We start from the raw sequence: 17433 nt of genomic DNA on the forward strand, positions 1-17433 counted from the left end.
GAAAGAGAGAGAGAGGGAGCGAGAAAGCACATACTCTAACAGGCACAAATTATAATGCCAGGGGTGCAGGTAACGTTGCATGCCTTTGTTTCTCTGAATTCAAGGTCCCGGTTCCTAAGCTGAGGGAGAAGTTTCACCTCAGCCATCTGGCTCGGCTCCCTCCTTCGTTTCACCAGAATCTTGGGACTTGGACAGTGTGGGAAGCACAGAGCGGGTCCCTGGTTCTCGGTCCATGGCGGGCTCTCTGCTACTGCCCCATGTCCAGATGGACAAGGCAGTGGTGGCCACTCCTCCATGCCAGCCACTGACACAGGGGCTTCTGCAGAGGTGTTCGAGGTCTCTGACACTTACAACTCCACCTGCCCGCCTGTGGCGCAACTGACAGCCTGCGCCTGCCCTCCTTCTCCCTCCCCTGGTACCCCAGCATCCAGGAGAGGGGCGTAATTAGTGGCTGTGAACCTGCCTACAGGGGCCAGGTGGGACATTTAAAAGTCAAGTAAGGAGGGGCGGGGACTGTGGTAAAACAAAAACCCTGCACCCTACATGAAGGATGGAAACAAATAAAAAACAAATTTTTTTCCTTTAAGTTTATTTATTGATCTATTTTCTTATTTATTTAATTTAATTAACATTTTAAAATTTTTCTGTAGGGCACATGTGCTCACCAGAGAGAGAGAGAAAGAGAGAGAGAAGGGAAGTGAAAAAGCCAGCTGCCATTTCCAGGACTTGAACCTAGTTGACCATATGGGAGTCTAGCGCTTTAAGGACCACGCCACCAGCAGGCTACCATTGATTTATTTTTCCATAATAGAGAAGCTCCCCCAACAGGGTCTTCATCCCACGATCCAGCCCCCTTCCCATTTCAGCCAGCCAGGATCATGGGCACACACGTGCGTACCTGGTATGCACGAGGAGGTCCCAGGGCGCAACCTCAGGACTTCCTATGTGGGTCCAGGTGACTTCCTGCTGTGCTACTGACGTCTCCATTATTTTTTTATTTTTTTTTTTTTAAAGAATATGTATACTGGCAACTTTTTTGCAAATGTTTTTCTTTCTTTCTTTCACGAGCAAGGAAGAGAAAGTCAAGTACCATCAATAGCATCTTCACGCCACCATCCACCCCATCCTCAGCCAGCCCTGGGTCACAAGCACATGTGCCCATCATGTTCAGGAAGGTCTTCAAATATGAACCCAGAACCTGTGAGGCAAGTCAGCCGCACAGAACACAAAGTTTCCAGAGCCGAACGAACAGGTATGCAGGCTGGATTTAGCCTAGGGCCACCAGTTTGTGACCAGAAAATCCTTCCAAAGTGAAGGCCTGGGTGCATCTTTTCTGGGCTGGTCTCGTGCTCTTAGTGCCTGGTTCTGAGAAAGTTCTTAACAAAGCCCAGGACAAGAGAGCGCAGCATGCTGGAATACTAGGCCTGTGTGACTGACCTGTGAGTGAGAAAGGGAAATTGTTTCATTCCTTGGAAACTGTATTTGAACGTCTTTCTCAATCTCTATATTATATCAGAGTCCAGCTCTGCAGCTATTTGAACAAGTCTTTCAGTCTCCCAATTCCAAAGTCCTGGGAGAAAGAATCCGACAAGCCCCTAGTCTCTGCATTAGTCCAGCCCTAGACCCCTGCTCCTCAAAGCGCATCCCACTGACCGGCAGCGTGATCCCATCTGCGGCTTGTTAGGCCCAGTTGCCATGGCCAAGGAAAGTCAGGATCATAGCAGCAAGTGAGGCTGCAACTCAGAGTGGGTGAGGAAGTGGATTGAGGGGACCAGCAGGTGGCGTGGTGGTTAAGGCGCTGGACACTCCCACATGGGCGACCACAGTTCAAGTCCTGGACCTGGTGGCTTGCTTTCTCACTTTCTCTCTCTCTCTCTGGTCAAATTAAAGTAAATGAATGAATAAATAAAATAAAATAAAATAATTCTTTAAAGAGAGAGAGGGGGAAGAAACAGGGATTGAGCTGAGCAAGAGCCCCCAAAGCCTCTCTATTACAACATCTGAACTAACCTGCAGGATGGGTAAAGTGTTCTAGTTAAGGCGCTGGACACTCCCACATGGGCGACCACAGTTCAAGTCCTGGACCTGGTGGCTTGCTTTCTCACTTTCTCTCTCTCTCTCTGGTCAAATTAAAGTAAATGAATGAATAAATAAAATAAAATAAAATAATTCTTTAAAGAGAGAGAGGGGGAAGAAACAGGGATTGAGCTGAGCAAGAGCCCCCAAAGCCTCTCTATTACAACATCTGAACTAACCTGCAGGATGGGTAAAGTGTTCTAGGTAGAAGGCACGCGTGGGTGAGAGGTGGCTGAGGCCGTGTCCCAAGAGGAGGGAGCAGCGCGTGGTGGGGATTGTAAGCATAGTTTCATATGGAAGGAGCTCAGAGGACAAGAGGAGTCTTATCAAAGAACTTAGATTTTTTACTGAGGACGCTGCACCAGACTGAACTAGATTTGATTAGAAGATCACTCTGGCTGCGTTGGGAAGCTACACGTCAAGGCCGGTTAAAGTCGTTGTCTGAGTGAGAGGCGATGGTCAGCCGCACTGCCAAGGGAGCATCAGCCGCACTGCCAAGGGAGGCATTTTCCCAGAGTGACTGCGGAAAGGGCTCAGCCAGCTCTGACCATGCCCCAGGCTATGAGCATCCCACTGGAGGAGCACCCCCAGGTGTACCTACGCCCACCCAAAAGCCAACTTGGACAATGCTTCCCTAGACCCCTGTTCCTCACAGTGTGTCCCACTGACCAGCAGCATCGGACCACCTGGGAGCTTGTTAGGAGTTCAGAATCCAGGCCCCACCCCAGACCTACCAAATCTGAATCTGCAGATGATTCATGCACGCGCTAGACAGTGAAAGACACTGCCCAGGCCTGGAGTTCCCCTTGCAGTGGCTTCCCACTTGCTCAGGTTAGCCCGGGCCCCTGAGTGGAACTGTGGGTATGTGCAAGAGCCGACTGCATGTGACCCAAACTTGATAGCCCCGCTAGCTTCCTGCCACCAGACTCAGCCTGCTGCCCCATCCCGTCTCACTAGCCGTCTGTATGTCCTTGGCATTTTTCTCCGCAGGAGATAGTGGACTGGTTCAATGCTCTCCGTGCAGCCCGTCTGCAATACCTAAAAACGGCGTTTCCTGAGCTTCCAGAGTCTGAGGTGAGTTAAATGTGGACCCCAACTTATGAGTCTCCTCTCTGTCACTCGCTCTCCTCGTCTGCTGACTCCAGAGATGTTCAGAGGCCAGGCTAGGTTTGTTTGCAAGCAAGGCCTTACCACTTGAGGGTTGGCCACCTACAAGGGAAGCCAAAGTTCTCTCCTGGAAAGATCGGGGTGGGGAGTTAGGCCTGTACTTGTGACAAGGCGAAGGCGGCTTCCAAAAGAAGCAGGTCAGTTTCTCCCCTTCAGGATGCACGGCCACTGGCCAGTGTCCAGGGACACAGCACCGGACATCTCCTGACCTGTCTCCCACCCAAATGTGCAAATGACCCCTAACATCCTCTTACAAAGTAATTTTGAGCCCATTTCAACTTTTTTTTCCTTAAGTTTTTTGCTGTAGGGTATGTGTACTTACTGAAAGGAAACAGGGAGAGAGAAAGAAAGTGAGAAATCATCCCCTGAGGGAATGGCCATGGCTCAATCCCATCACCTCCATTCTGTTCTCCGGATCTTAAAAAATTAATTAATTAACCCCCCCCATTTTTTAAATTTATTTATTTTTCATTTCATCACTATATATCTTTACAGCATACCAGATGATTTTTTTTACCTTGAATGCACTGCACATCAGTCCAGTCAAAGATATTATCATACACATTATTATCAGCAGACAATTTTCCATTTTTATGTCCATTAAATGTTTTGCTTTTATTCCCTCTCTCCCTCCCCATTACTCACCCTTCTCCTGCTCTGTCTTTTGTTTGCTATTATTATTATTATTATTATTATTATTTTTAATTTCAAGAAAAGCAGTTTTGGGGCCAGCAGTTGGCGTAATGGCTATGTCGCTGGACTCCCATGTCATTGACCATAATTTGAGTCCCAGATCCGGCGGCTTAAACTCACGCCAGGCGCATGTGCATACGTGCCCAAGATCCTGAGAGGAGAATGGAGGAGAAGGGATTTCAGTGTAGCCATCCCCCCGGGGGTGATTTCTCACTTTCTGTTTCCCTGTCTCTGTCTTTCTGGCGAGTGCACGTGCCCTATAGCAAAAACATCTCCAAAAAAGAAAAAAGAAAAGTAGTTTTAACTTTAATGAATCAAAATGTTAAAGAAATTAAGAAAAATTTGTGTAAGGCTTAAGGCCAGGAAAAATGTTAGGACTGTTCAAACAGTCGGTAGATACTAAAACCTCAAAAACCAAATATGGACAGAGCTAAGAAGCTAGTAAGTGCACTATAGTTTTTCTCTGAAACATTTTTTTTCTCTCTCCATTTTCCCTTCTACCAAAGAGAAGCATAAACTAACTTATTTGCCAAAAAATAAGCTTATTCTCAATTTGGTCTGTTATTTGCACAAAGACCAATAAGAATAGTAATTGATTTAGTTGGCTTTGCTAGAACCTATCCTATGGAATTTCAGATTAGTCTTTAAAAAGCTTCCCAAGGCTACTGAGCCAAGTCAGGAATTCACCATCTGATTGTGCCTTTAGGAACCTGTACTTGGAAGTTTTTGGGTGTGTCAGAAGTGACATTCTTGACATTCTTTACTTACCTGCCAGGCAGAACTGTTTATGGTATCAGGGAACCTTTCCAGGAGCTTCTGTTGGCTTTCTTGAGATCAACCTTAGTTCCTTAGCTTCTGGTCAAATCTTCAGATATGACATCCCAGTCAAGCACTGGTAGTAACCAGTTTCCAATTTCTGATGCAAGGTAACAGGTATTATTGACCTTGTGCAATTAACTATACTGCCACAAAATAAGAATACTCACAAATACTTTGCAATTCTAGAGGGATCAGGAAGGGAGAAAAGTTTGTTTCGATTCCGTTTAAAAATTTTTTTTAAACAATTGCTGAGGCTATCCACAGCTCAAAAGAAAACAAAAATCTTTAAATTTGGAAAACAAAGCATAGACGAAAATCAGTAATGTTTAGTCAAAGGTCATAAAATTCTATTTCATCAGCTCAGTCTCATGTAATTAATCTCTCTTCTATTGAGTTTGCAGTGTTACTGTGGTCCAATCTTTCCGTTTAAATTCTGGAAGTTCAGAAATTATTATCTCAAAGTTACCAAGAACCTATATTCAGGAGTACTTACCAGAGTCTTTTTCATTAATTTCCTTAAAAGAGGCACTTTTTGGATTGTAGTCTATTAAAAATGTTTTAGAAAGAGTATCGGAATAAAGCAATTTGCTATGGACAATGAAACTTAAAATGGCCATGGTTTGAGATCTGATTTTACCATCACCCCAAATTGACAAACTTGATCATTTTTGTGACAAACTACATTAGCACTGTTTAGCATTCCAAGTATGACTAATAACATACTAATACAAAACAATATTTAAGAATCTCATACAATTTGGGAACATCAATTTACACAAATTTCTATACACAGAGGGCTGGATTTTATATTTGGCAATGTTACACATATAATTTCAACACATCAGAAAGCCTAATCTGTCTTTCCTTTTTTTTAATTATTGCGATACTCAGCACTTTTTTTCTTTTTAGCAGAAGTATGTGAAAAGTAAATATATTTTTAAAGGAATAGCAACAGATTTGACCTGAAACTATTTTTCTTAAAGTGATTCCAAAGTAATACTTTCTTTTCTTTTTTTTTTTTTTTAGAGATTTTCACTGTAGGGCGTGTGCGCTCGCCAGACAGACAGAGACATAGAGACAGAAAGCGAGAAATCACCCCCCAGGGGGGATGGTCACGCCGCAATCCCTTCTCCTCCATTCTCCTCTCGGGATCTTGGGCACGCACGCACACGTGCCTGGCGTGAGTTTCAAGCCACCGGGTCCGGGACGCGAACCGCGGTCGACTACGTGGGAGTCCAGCGACATAGCCATTACGCTAACTGCTGGTTCCCCAAAGTAATACTTTTTTACAACATGCAAAAAAAATTAACATTGTCACAAATACATCTTTTTTTTCATTTGGGTCACAATAACTTCTGTAGGGTATACAAACAACACAATTGGAGATAGAATCTTTTTTTTTTTTTTGGAGAGGTTTTTGGGGCATGTGTGCTCGCCAGAAAGAGACAGACAGACAGACAGAAAGCAAGTAATCACCCCCTACGGGGGCTGGCCACGTCACGATCCCTTCTTCTCCAGTCTCCTCTTGAGATCTTGGCACGCACATGTGCCTGGCATGAGTTTAAGCTGCCAGGTCTGCGACTCAAACCATGGTCGACTACGTGAGAGTTCAGCGACATAGCCATTACACCAACTGCTGGTCCTGCTTTTGTATTTCTTGAATCTGGATGTTTGAATGCTTCTTTAGGTTTGGAACGCTTTCTTCCAGGATTTCATGGAATAGATGATCAATGCCCTTATTAGATTCTTTACCTTCTGGGATACTAGTTACTCAGAAGATTGAGCATTTAATAGTATTTAGTATTTCCCATATATTATTCTCATTTGGGTGGGGTATTTTTTCATTCTTTTAGGTGATCTTTTCCTATGTCAGAAGTTTTGTCTTCTACGTTCAAGATTTGATCTTCTGTATTATGATCTAATCTGCTTTTAATGCTTTCAAGGGAGGTTTTGATCTCCTACATTACAGACTTCAACTCTAGAAGTTCTGTTTGATTCTTCTTGATATTGTCTATCTCCTCCTTCAAGTCATAAAAGAGCTTCCCCATCTCCCGGAGTTCAATGTCTATTTTCTCTTCCATCTCATAGAGTTTTGTTGCCACAAATATTCTGAATTTCTAGGCCTGTTTACACAATCACTGCTTGTAAGCTGAGCAGCAAAATGAGAAAGTAAGGTAGAAGAAAAAGATAATACAAAATGGAAAAAACAAGAAAGAAAAAAGAAAAGAGAGAATAAAAGAAGAATCCCCCCCCAAAAAAATTTTAAAAAGATAACAAAAAACAAAAACCACTCTCAGGGCAGAGCACCTCAGATATAGATGTGTCCTTGCAATGCCCCTATGTCCTCTGTGGAAAAAGGAGAGTAAGAATTAGCAAAAGAAAGGATTAAGGGAAACAGATTTAAAAAAAAAAGAAAGAAAGAAAAAAATGTTTTTTCCCTATCTTTCTAGCTATGGACTGAGAAGGTGAAGTTGGAAGAGGGGGTCTGCGACTTGGGGCTGCTCAGCCTTCACGCTGGTCCCTGAAATGGAGATGTCTCCCTGCAATGCCCCTGCCCTATGTAATTACTTAACTAATTTTAAAATTTGACCAGAGAGAGAAAGAGAGAAAGCAAGCCGCCAAGTCCAGGACTTGAACTGTGTTTAGCCATGTGGGAGTCCAGCACCATAGCCACTGTGCCACCTGCAGGCCTCTTGTACCCAGCATGATTTTCAAGCTGGTGGGCTCTTGACTTGAACCACACAGTTGCCCATGTAGGATCCAGTCACCTGCTGGCCAGAGCTCATTTTATCTTATGACTTCCTTTTTTTTGTCTTTTCTAGGCTTTAGCCGTAGGATGCGTGTGCTTGCTGCAGAGAAACAGAGAGAGGGATAGTGAGAAATCATTCCCCAATGGGGATGGCCATATTACAATTCCTTCTCCATTCTCCTCCTGGGATTTTGGGCATGCGTACACACACCCCTGGTGCAATTTTCTTTCTTTCTTTTTTATTTTTAAAGAATTATTTCATTTAATTAAATTAATTTATTTCTTTATTTTTAATTTGACCAGAGAGGGACAGAGTGAGAGAGAGAACAGGAAAGTGAGAAAGCAAGCCACCAGGTCTGGGACTCAAACCACAGTCGGCCATATGGGAGTCCAGCAACCTTTATTTATTTATTTACTGGGACTACAACCACAGTCAACCATATGGGAATCCAGCACCTTAACCACCATGATACCTGCTGGCGTGTGAATCCTTCTTTTTTTTAAAAAAAATTAACTTAATTTAATACTATTATGTTTTAAAATATTTATTTATTTCCATTTGTTATTATTATTTTTTAATTTGTCCAGAGAGAGAGAGAAAGGGAGAAAGCATGCCACGAGGTCTAGGACTTGAACCGTGGTTGACCATGTAGGAATCCAGCACCTTTAACCATCATGTCACCTGCAGGCCCCATGTTTATTACTATTTTTTTAAATTTGCTATAGGACATGTGCACTCACCAGAGAGAGAGACAAACAGAGAGAAGAAAAGTGAAAAAGCAAACCGCCAGCTGCAGTTGATCGTGTGGGAGTCTAGTCCCTTAACCACTAGGCCACCTGCTAGCCCTGGTGAATCCCTTCTTAATTCCTTAAGGCAGGCAGTTAAGCAGAGCAATCATTTTCATTTTACTGATGGGAAACTGAGTCCCAAGAATGCCAAGTGAATAACCGTAGGTGCTCTTCCTGTTCTAATCTTCCTCCTCATTCCCCTTTTGCCATATGATGTTCTGGTGTCAGGAAGGCCATGGAATCGTTCCCATAACAATGATGGTAGGAGCAGGTCTGCCTTCTGTGGTCAAGGCAATGGTGAGCCTGAGAACTTCATTTGTGACAGCAATAGAAAATGGAGAGAGGGAAAGCAGGAAAGGAAGAGAGACAGATAGGTATCTTTACTTTTATTCGTGATAGAGCATGTGTGTGTGCAAGTGAGGGTGAGAGAGAGAGACGCACCCTCCATTGGGTCTCCAAGGATCCCAGCCTGTCAGATCCTTGGCACTCCTGCATGTATATGCCTGGTGTATTTCAGGCTGACTGAATCAGGGAGTGTAAAGGTGGTCGCCAAGTGGGATCCAGCTTTCCTTGAGCAGTATAAAATGCCACCGCGCTGGCCCAGTATTTCTTAAATTCATGATAGAGTACGTGTGCATGTATGAGAGAGAGAGCAGCACACTACAGGGCTCATTCATGCTCTCTTCCTCCAGTTCTCCAGTATGCCAAGATTCTGGGCATGTACTCATCCTTCTATTCTCAGGCCATCCAAACCAGGGACTCAAACTGTGGTCACACATGGCTTCTGGCTCCACAGTCTGGTATGCTACTAGCTGTATCGCAGGGGTAGGCCAAAGATAGGTATTTTTGACAGGTTTCACTGTGTCATGATCCTCCTACCCCAGTTTCTCAGTTAGCTAGAATTAAAGTGTATACATTTGTGCCCAGTGCATTCAGATTGGCCTGAAATTTGAGCCCATGCCTCTCATGTGGTCTCTAGCCTCCCCAATGGAGGGGCTACCTGTGCACCATCATGCCTGGTCTGAGTACTTCATTTTGATTGTTGTCAAATGTCTGGGGCCTCCATCTACCTCCCTCAAGATGGCTGAGGAAGTCCACGTGGTGTGAGGCAGGGGATGCTGCTTTGATCTAGGAGGTACAGTTGTTGTGGATGGTCTGCCGCTAACTCGCCATGTGACCCCTGCAGGTCAGAGCACCTCCTTGAGCATCTGTTTCCATACTAGTCAGATGGCATTTGGTCTAGGTCACCTTCCTGCTCTGAGGTGCTATGGTCTGCTCCCTAGTTTAGCCTCTCCTCTAAAGGATTCTGTAAGTGCTGTTGGTGGAGACCATGTTTTCTTAGAATTCTTTTTTTTTTTTTTTAGAGTTTTTGCTTGCCAGAAAGACAGAGAGAGACAGAAAGACAGAAAGCAAGAAATCACCCTCCAGGGGGGATGGCCATGCCACAATCCCTTCTTCTCCATTTTCCTCTCAGGATCTTGGGGATGCACACACATGTGCCTGGTGCTCCAGGACTTGAACCGTAGTCAACTGTGTGGGAGTCCAGCAACAGAGCCATTACACTATCTGCTGATCTGTCTTGGAATTCTTATTCTCAACTGTTAGGCTCTTCTTTGAAAGGCTGAATGTGCCTTAGTTCCAAGGTTTGCAAGAAGCTAGATGTTTGGAACAGTGTCTGCTCCAGACCCAGGGAGACAGTAGATGACAGCTCCCTAGGAACAGTTCCAGAAGGCCTAGGTCAGGTCCCTGACGGTCAGTCTGCAGAGTCAGCACCCAGAACTAGTTAATGCTCACTCCCCAGGTGGGGAGCTGGGAGTGCTGACTGCTGACTGCGGGGAGGGGACAAAGTGCAGACTCCCTGCCTTCTTTCATCTGGGCTAGCTTCCAATCTTTGCTGCTCTGTGGGAGGAAACTGGTCTTTGCCCAATGTCGCTTGCCTTTCCCAACCACCACCGTTATTTCTTACCCACCCTCCCAGTCTGCTTCTCTCCCCTCTCTTTCCTCGCAAGGGTGTGAGGCTCTGTTCCACCACCAGGCCTGGCTTGAGCTTAAGGATCCAGATCCCTAAAGAAGCCCGGGCATCGAGTGGTCCTGCAGTAAGAAATGTGTGTGGACTCTGAAGTCAGAGAACTTGATGAATTGCATAGGCAAAGTCGCTGTCTCCAAGGGGATGATACCTGCTTCCCAGGGCTGTCATGAGAGTCAGTGAGTCAGGGCATCTGAGGCACCTTAGGTAGAACTCCCACCATCGGATTTCCTTTCTTCCCATTGTCTTCCTAGGCCCAGGCTAGCCTAGTGCTGCTCAAGTTCAGAATACTGACAGTTAAAGACTCTGCTTTCTCCCAGTGGAAGCATTAAGGCCGGGCGTGTGTGCGTGCGTGCCCAAGATCCCAAGAGGAGAATGGAGGAGGAGGGATTGTGGCGTGTCCATCCCCCCTGGGGGGTGATTTCTCGCTTTCTCTCTGTCTCTGTCTGTCTGGCAAGCAAGCGCACACGCCCTATAGCAAAAACCTCTCCTAAAAAAGAAAGGATCCCTACTCATGACCAAGTCGCAGCCTGATGAGACGCCCCCGCGTGTTTATACTTAAGCATCATAGTGTGGCAGTGGGAGTGCAGGCTAGTGCCTGTCAGCCCCAGGAGTGAATCCCAGCTCTTCATGTTACCAGAGATGGGACTTTGGAGAAATCCTTGACTGCGTCTCTGTGGCCTGAGTTCTTCAGGTGTCACAATGAGGCTGAAAATACTGCACAGCACGGTCAAGAATTGTACTCAGGGCCCAACACACAGTAGGTCCTCAGAAAATACTCCCTGACATCAAGAGGATCTCAGAGCCTGGCCTGTGTTCATGCCCCGGGATTACTGGAGTCCTTAAACCAAGTTCTTACACCAAGCCAAGACTTCTGGGGTGCCATCGACTGGTTTCGATGAAATATTAACATCATGTTCATTCCACATTCCAAATATAACCCGTGAACCTTGGGCATACATCCTTCCCCATTCCAAACTTCCCCTTTGTGGGGAGCCAAACTTGGTGGGGAGCCTTGAGGCCCTGAGGTGTGAGAAGGGGTCAGCGTCTGTCTCTCTTCCCCTAGCTCGTGCCTCTCCTCACCAGGAACTACCTCAAACAAGGCTTCATGGAAAAGACCGGTCCAAAGGTACCTTCTCCCACTACTTGGGGGACTCTGTCCCAGTGGCAGTACAGCAGACTGTGTGAGGTGGGGAAAGGAGTAGTTGGGGAGAGGGCGGAAAGAAAAGGAAACCAGTGTTAGTTCCTGAGTGACAGGGCGAGGGGAGACTGCGTCCCTGCAGATGGTGCTCCCTGTCAGAGACATGTCCTGATCATCACTGTCACCATCAGCTTCTTGCTTCTTAGTTCCATCTGACCCACCCTACCCCTGGTGAGACACCTATGGGGCTCCAGAACCCTCGTGTGCTCTGTTGAATACCTACTAGGACCACCCAAGGAAGACTGGTGTGAGAAAACACATGAGCATCCGGCTTGGATGCTAGGAAGCCTCCCACACTCCCCCTTCCTTCCCACCACTGCGCATTCCTACTCTCTGAAGGAAGGGAAGTCCTCTGCTTCTGGGCCTCCCTGGAGAGTTCAGAGGAGGAAGCCTGAAAGCTGAGTGGGGGAGGCTCAAAGTCAGAAGTCTGGCTGGGGGACATGGGAGTAGGGAAGGGAGAGAGGGGAAAGGAGGAGAAAGGAACCAAAGGGAAAAAGCAGAAGGAGCTCCCTGCAAATTCTCCAGAAGTGACAGCATTCCTCAATGCTGTTTTCGGGGGTTTTGTTTTCTTTTGTTTTTGTGTTTTTAAAAAATGATTATTTATTTAATTCCATTTGTTATTATTATTTTTTAATTCGACCAGAGAGAGAGAGAGAGCAGGCTGCCAGGTCCAGGACTCAAACCACGGTCGGTCATGTGGGAATTCAGCACCTTTGTCCACCATGCCACTTGCTAGCCCCCAGTCTTTTTTTTTTTAGACTCTTGCCATAGGGTACATATGCTCTCCAAAGAGACAGAGGGAGGCAGGGAGAGAGGGAAAGTAAGAAATCACATCCTAGCGGGGCTGGCCACACCATAATCCCTTCTCCATTAGAGGCAGGGAGAGAGAGGGAAAGTAAGAAATCACATCCTAGGGGGGATGGCCGCACCATAATCCCTTCTCCATTTTCTTCTTGGGATTTTTTTGGGCATGCATGCACACGTGCCTGGTGTGATTTTCAAATCATCAGGTCCAGGATCCGAACCATGGAGTCAATCATGTGAGATCCAGCACCTTAACCACCAGGCCACATTTCAGCGAGAAATCACCCTCCAGGGAGGATGGCCATGCCACAATCCCTTCTCCTCCAAACAGCTGACCCCCAATGCTAGTTTTGTTTGTTTGTTTAAATAATTATTTATGAAATTTATTTATTTTTAAAAATAATTATTTAACTTTTTATTTATTATTATTATTATTTTCCAATTTGACTAGAGAGAGATAGAGGGAAAAGTGAGAAAGTTAGCCACCAGAACCAGGACCTGAACCTGGTCAGCCATGTGGGAGCCTAACACCCTTAACCACCATGCCACCTGCTCACCCTTATTTATTATTATTTTTTAAAAATTTGCTATATGGCATGTATGCTCAACAAAGAGAGTCAGAGACACAGAGAGAGCGAGAGAGAGACTGTGTAAGAAAGCAAGCTGCAGGTCAGAGACTTGAATCAAAGTCGGCCATGTGGGAGTCCAGTGCCTTAACCACCATGCCACCTGCTGGCCCCCCAATGCTGTTTTTAAAGAAAGGGTTAATATACTTATGGGCTATCTGTCAAGGGGATAGTGTGAAGGAAAGCTTCAGGCAGACGGACAGGCAGTCCAAGCATGGTTTTAGGTTTTCTCCGTTCACCAAAGGCACAACCCCTCCCCATGATTCTTCGCCCAGAGCTTTCTCTCCCGTGACCTAAGTTAGAATTTGGCCAAGGCTAGCACTTTCAGCCTTGCTGAGTAATAGCCACTTCTGACTTCCCCAGCTTCCTTTTTCTGAGACTTTGTGTCCACAGTTTGAGGAACAGGGAAGGGCCTTTTTCAACCCAAGGCAGCACCTGGAGGCAGTGGGATGAAGTTTGGGGAAGGCGGTGTTGAGGAGGGGGTTGGCAGGGGGAGGGGCTGGCACAATCTTCAGAGCTCAGGGCCCTGCCCAGGCCCCAGGGGGAAGTGCTAGTGCTTGGCCAAGAACCTGTAGGACTGGCCAGCTACCTTGGCGTGGCTTGGGCCAGCCCCAACTCTGTCCTCAGGAAGTGCTACCAGCTCTGCCATCCTTGATCAGCACTTCCCTCTTTTGCAGCAGAGAGAACCTTTTAAGAAAAGGTGGTTTGCCCTGGATCCCCAGGAGCGGAGGCTTCTCTATTACAAGAACCCACTGGTAAGAGCCATTCCTGGTTCCTAATCAGGGCATGGGGACTGGAGGAGCTATAGACAAATACATCTCCCAGAACGCCAGAGTGAGAGAAACCCAGAGAGGAAAATCTCCTTTCTAAGTCATCACCTTAGAAAGGAAGCTTTTCTCTCCCCTTATTTTCCGAAAGTCTATTATGAATGTCCCAAATGCTGCCAGTTGTAGTTAAATAGGCCTATATTTTTCTCTAGTCTCCAGAGCTCACCTTTTTTTTTTGGGGGGGGGGAGGTTTTTGCTATAGGGCGTGTGCACTCACCAGAAAGATAGAAAGCGAAAAATCCCCCCCCAGGGGGCATGGCCACATCGCAATCCCTTCTCCTCCATTCTCCTCTCAGGATCCTGGGCATGCACACACACATGCCCAGCGTGAGTTTAAGCCACCGGGTCCAGGACTCGAACCACAGTCGACTACATGGGAGTTCAGTGACATAGCCATTATGCTAACTGCTGGTTCCTTCTTTTTTTAAAGAGATTTTTGCTATAGTGTGTGTGTGCTCACTGAAGAAACAGAGACAAAAAGTGAGAAATCACTCCCTGAAGGGGATGGCCATGCCACAATCGCTTCTCCAGTCTCCTCTTGGGATCTTGGGCATGCACACACAGGTGCCTGGCCTGAGTTTTAAGCCACTTGGTCTGGGATTTGAACCACAATCGACTACATGGGAGTCCGGTGACATACCATTATGCCATCTGCTGGTCCGTGTTATTATTATTCTTTTAATTTGCTCTAGGGCATGTGGACCCACCAAAGAAAGAGAAAGAGAGAGAGAGAGAGAGAAAGAAAGAGGAAAAGTGAGAAAGCAAGCCATCAGGTCTGGGATTTGAACAGTGGTTAGCCTTGTATGAGTCCAGCGCCTCAACACCATGCCATCTGTTAGCACAGGTTTTTTTTTTTTTTTTTTTTAAGTTTATTCATTTCTCCCTTGAGAGAGAGAGATAGACAGACAGATAGTCACCCCCAACAAGGTCTTCACACCATGATCCGCCCCCTAGTCTCAGCTGGGCTGGATCACGGGCATACATGTGAGTCTGGTGTGCTCCTGGACAACCTGGGACATGAACCCAGGACCTTTCTCATGTGGGTGCAGTTGTGTTACCACTGCCACCACCTGGCCCCCATAGAATTTTTAATCTTTCAAATTCTGCACTCCACCTAGCAGCAATTCCAGCAGAAACACTTACACCCTTCACCGAAATAGAACTTAGGGGCTGTCAGGATTACAGGGCCCCTCTACCAGGGGAGGTAGCCTCTGATGACCATGGACCCTGTATTTTCAGGATGCCTTTGAGCAGGGCCAGGTTGTCCTCGGGAGCAACGAGCAAGGGTATGCCGTACTTGCAGATTTGCCCAAGGGCATCCGAGGGAATCGCTGGAAAGCTGGTCTCACCCTGGTCACCCCGCAGCGGAGATTTGTCCTCACCTGCCCCAGCGAGAAGGAGCAGCGGGACTGGCTGGAGAGCTTGCGGGATGTCTTGTCCTGCCCCTTGACGCCCCTCAACCTCCTCAGTAAGACGCCGGGACTGGGGGTTGTTCTTTTGGCCAAGGGCAGAGGCAGAAAGGGACTTTCTGGGTTCAGCTGCAATGTCACAGAAAAGCTATGACTGTGCTCTTTTTCTTATCTTCTCTTCCTACCAAAGAAAAGCACGAATGGTGCAGATTATTTCCAGGAAGCCCCCTCTGTCCATCCAAGTTCCTCTAAGGGAGCCCTTCTCCATGAGCTTCTAGAGGAGTTTGGTCTGGTGGAACCCTTGATGCTGTTTCTCTCCTGTAAGTCTAGGGTCAGAGCAGCCTCTTTCTCCCTCCCTCTGAGCCTCGTTTCTCGTGAGAAAACCCTGGCCTGTTAGTACGAGCCAAGGTCATCCCTGCTGGGCAGATCCTGAGATCCCAGATTCCACCCACCCCCAGGGGGAAGGATATTTCTAGTGCCTATTTGCTCTGAGTTCTCCCTCTGCCTCTCGCCTGATCTTCCTCTTTACCCGGATGTGTCACAAGTAGGCATCCCCCCCTCTGCTGAGAACCCCGTGAAAACCAGAAGACATGCTGAGCTCGAGCAGAAAACTGCTGGCCCAGGGCCTGGCTTCTGTGTTTGGAAAAGTACAGACTGAGCAGGTGACCCCACATGGCCCCTTGGGGAAGCCTGGGTGTCCTTTCAGTCTGACCAGTAGAACCACAAACTCTTGTCACTGTCCCAAATCCTGAAGCCGAAGAACCTCAGAAATGGACTTGGAAACTGTTAGTGAAGCTTGTCAGGAGTGCTTTCTCTTCTCTGCAGCTCTGCGTGTCTGAGTCTCTCTAAGTTTACTCATTTCTTCCATGAGTAAGAGAGAGCGAGAGGGAGAGAGAGAGAGGCAGCACCCTCAATAGGATCCTGATGCTACAATGCAGCTTCCACCAGCCCCCGGTCATGGGCACGTGGGTGCCTGCATACTCAGGGAAGTCTCCAGACACAAACCTGGAACCTTCCCATGTGGGTCAACTTTGCCGAACTTGACATTTTACATGTCACCATCCAGCCCCATGAGTCTCTCTTGGCTTCTCTCTCTCTTGGTCCTTCAGCCTCTCTCCTGCTCTGGGCTCTGTCTCTCACTCTTGCTGTCTGATATTTACTCTGGCTCTCTTGGTCATTGTATGGCCCTGGCTGCCTCTTCCCTGTAGGAGGAGTGGATCGGCCACTTCCCTTGGACCTCTTCTTGTTTCCCTTGTAGCTACATCGACAGAGAGTGGCTGTGGCAGTAGGTGACCCAGCGGCTGAGGAACTGGCTGGCCACTGACCACCCGGAGGTCCTGACGGGAAGGAGAAGGTCTCACCTCACCTTGGTTGCCCGACATTGGTTCCTGCAGTCAGCAACCAACCCTGCAGTGAGCTTTGCCAAGATTGAAGCTGTGGCTTTATCAGCCAGCTCCCTGGGCCTTCCCCACTGCCCAGCGCCAGGCATCTGGGGATCTGGTACATAGATGAAGCCTTCCTCCCCTCCATACACACCCAGGCTTGAGCTGTCCCTAAGGCCCAGAACTTTCTGATGTCTGAAATGGAGGTGATGTAATGAAGATGACTTCACCCACAATGTCATACAATGGGCATCTTAACAGCCCCCCACACTCACCCAAAGTTTACTCTGAGTCTAACCATGAAGAAATAATTTGACATATCTACATTAGGAACATTCTGCTAAACAACTGGCCTAGAGTCTTTAAAAATGACAATATTATGAAACAGAAAGTAGTCTGGTAACTATTATATTAATAGATGAAAGGAAACTAAGACATGGCAACCAACCAAATGCAATTCATGATTCTTGATTGGATCCTGGATTTAAAAAAAAATAACCACAACTGTAAAGGACATAATTGAGATAATTGGGGAAATTTGAATACAGATGTATATTAGTATACATTATTATTGTAAGATCATGCTAATTATGATGTATTTGTATTGGAGAAGGCTCTTGTTCCTTTTTTTTTAAGACTGTAAGGTACGTGTGCTCTCCAGAGAGACAGAGACAGAAAGTGATAAATCCCCTGCCGGGGGGGATGCCACGCCACAATCTCTTCTCCTCCATTCTCCTCTTGCGATCTTGGGCATGCACACACATGCGCCCAGCATGAGGTTTAAGCCGCCAAGTCCAGGACTGGAACCGTAGTCGACTATGTGGAAGTCCAGCGACATAACCGTTATGCCATCTGCTGGTCCCAA

General features: G+C 46.7%; 1 protein-coding gene across 1 annotated transcript in view; it reads left to right on the top strand.

Moving 5' to 3' along the window:
• The window catches only part of ADAP2 (ArfGAP with dual PH domains 2), a gene marked incomplete at its 5' end in the record, with an annotated part of 34521 nt that extends 17698 nt beyond the window's left edge, over positions 1–16823 (top strand). Inside the window, 5 exons of the mRNA XM_006154362.3 lie at positions 3067–3150; positions 11386–11448; positions 13628–13705; positions 15017–15245; positions 16445–16823. Coding sequence (XP_006154424.2) covers positions 3067–3150; positions 11386–11448; positions 13628–13705; positions 15017–15245; positions 16445–16479 — 489 coding nt within the window. The remainder of the gene's footprint in view (positions 1–3066; positions 3151–11385; positions 11449–13627; positions 13706–15016; positions 15246–16444) is intronic.
• Positions 16824–17433: the final 610 nt, after the last annotated feature.

The sequence above is a fragment of the Tupaia chinensis genome, unplaced genomic scaffold (genome assembly GCF_000334495.1).
Source record: "Tupaia chinensis unplaced genomic scaffold, TupChi_1.0 Scaffold000407_1, whole genome shotgun sequence".
NCBI lineage: Eukaryota > Metazoa > Chordata > Mammalia > Scandentia > Tupaiidae > Tupaia > Tupaia belangeri.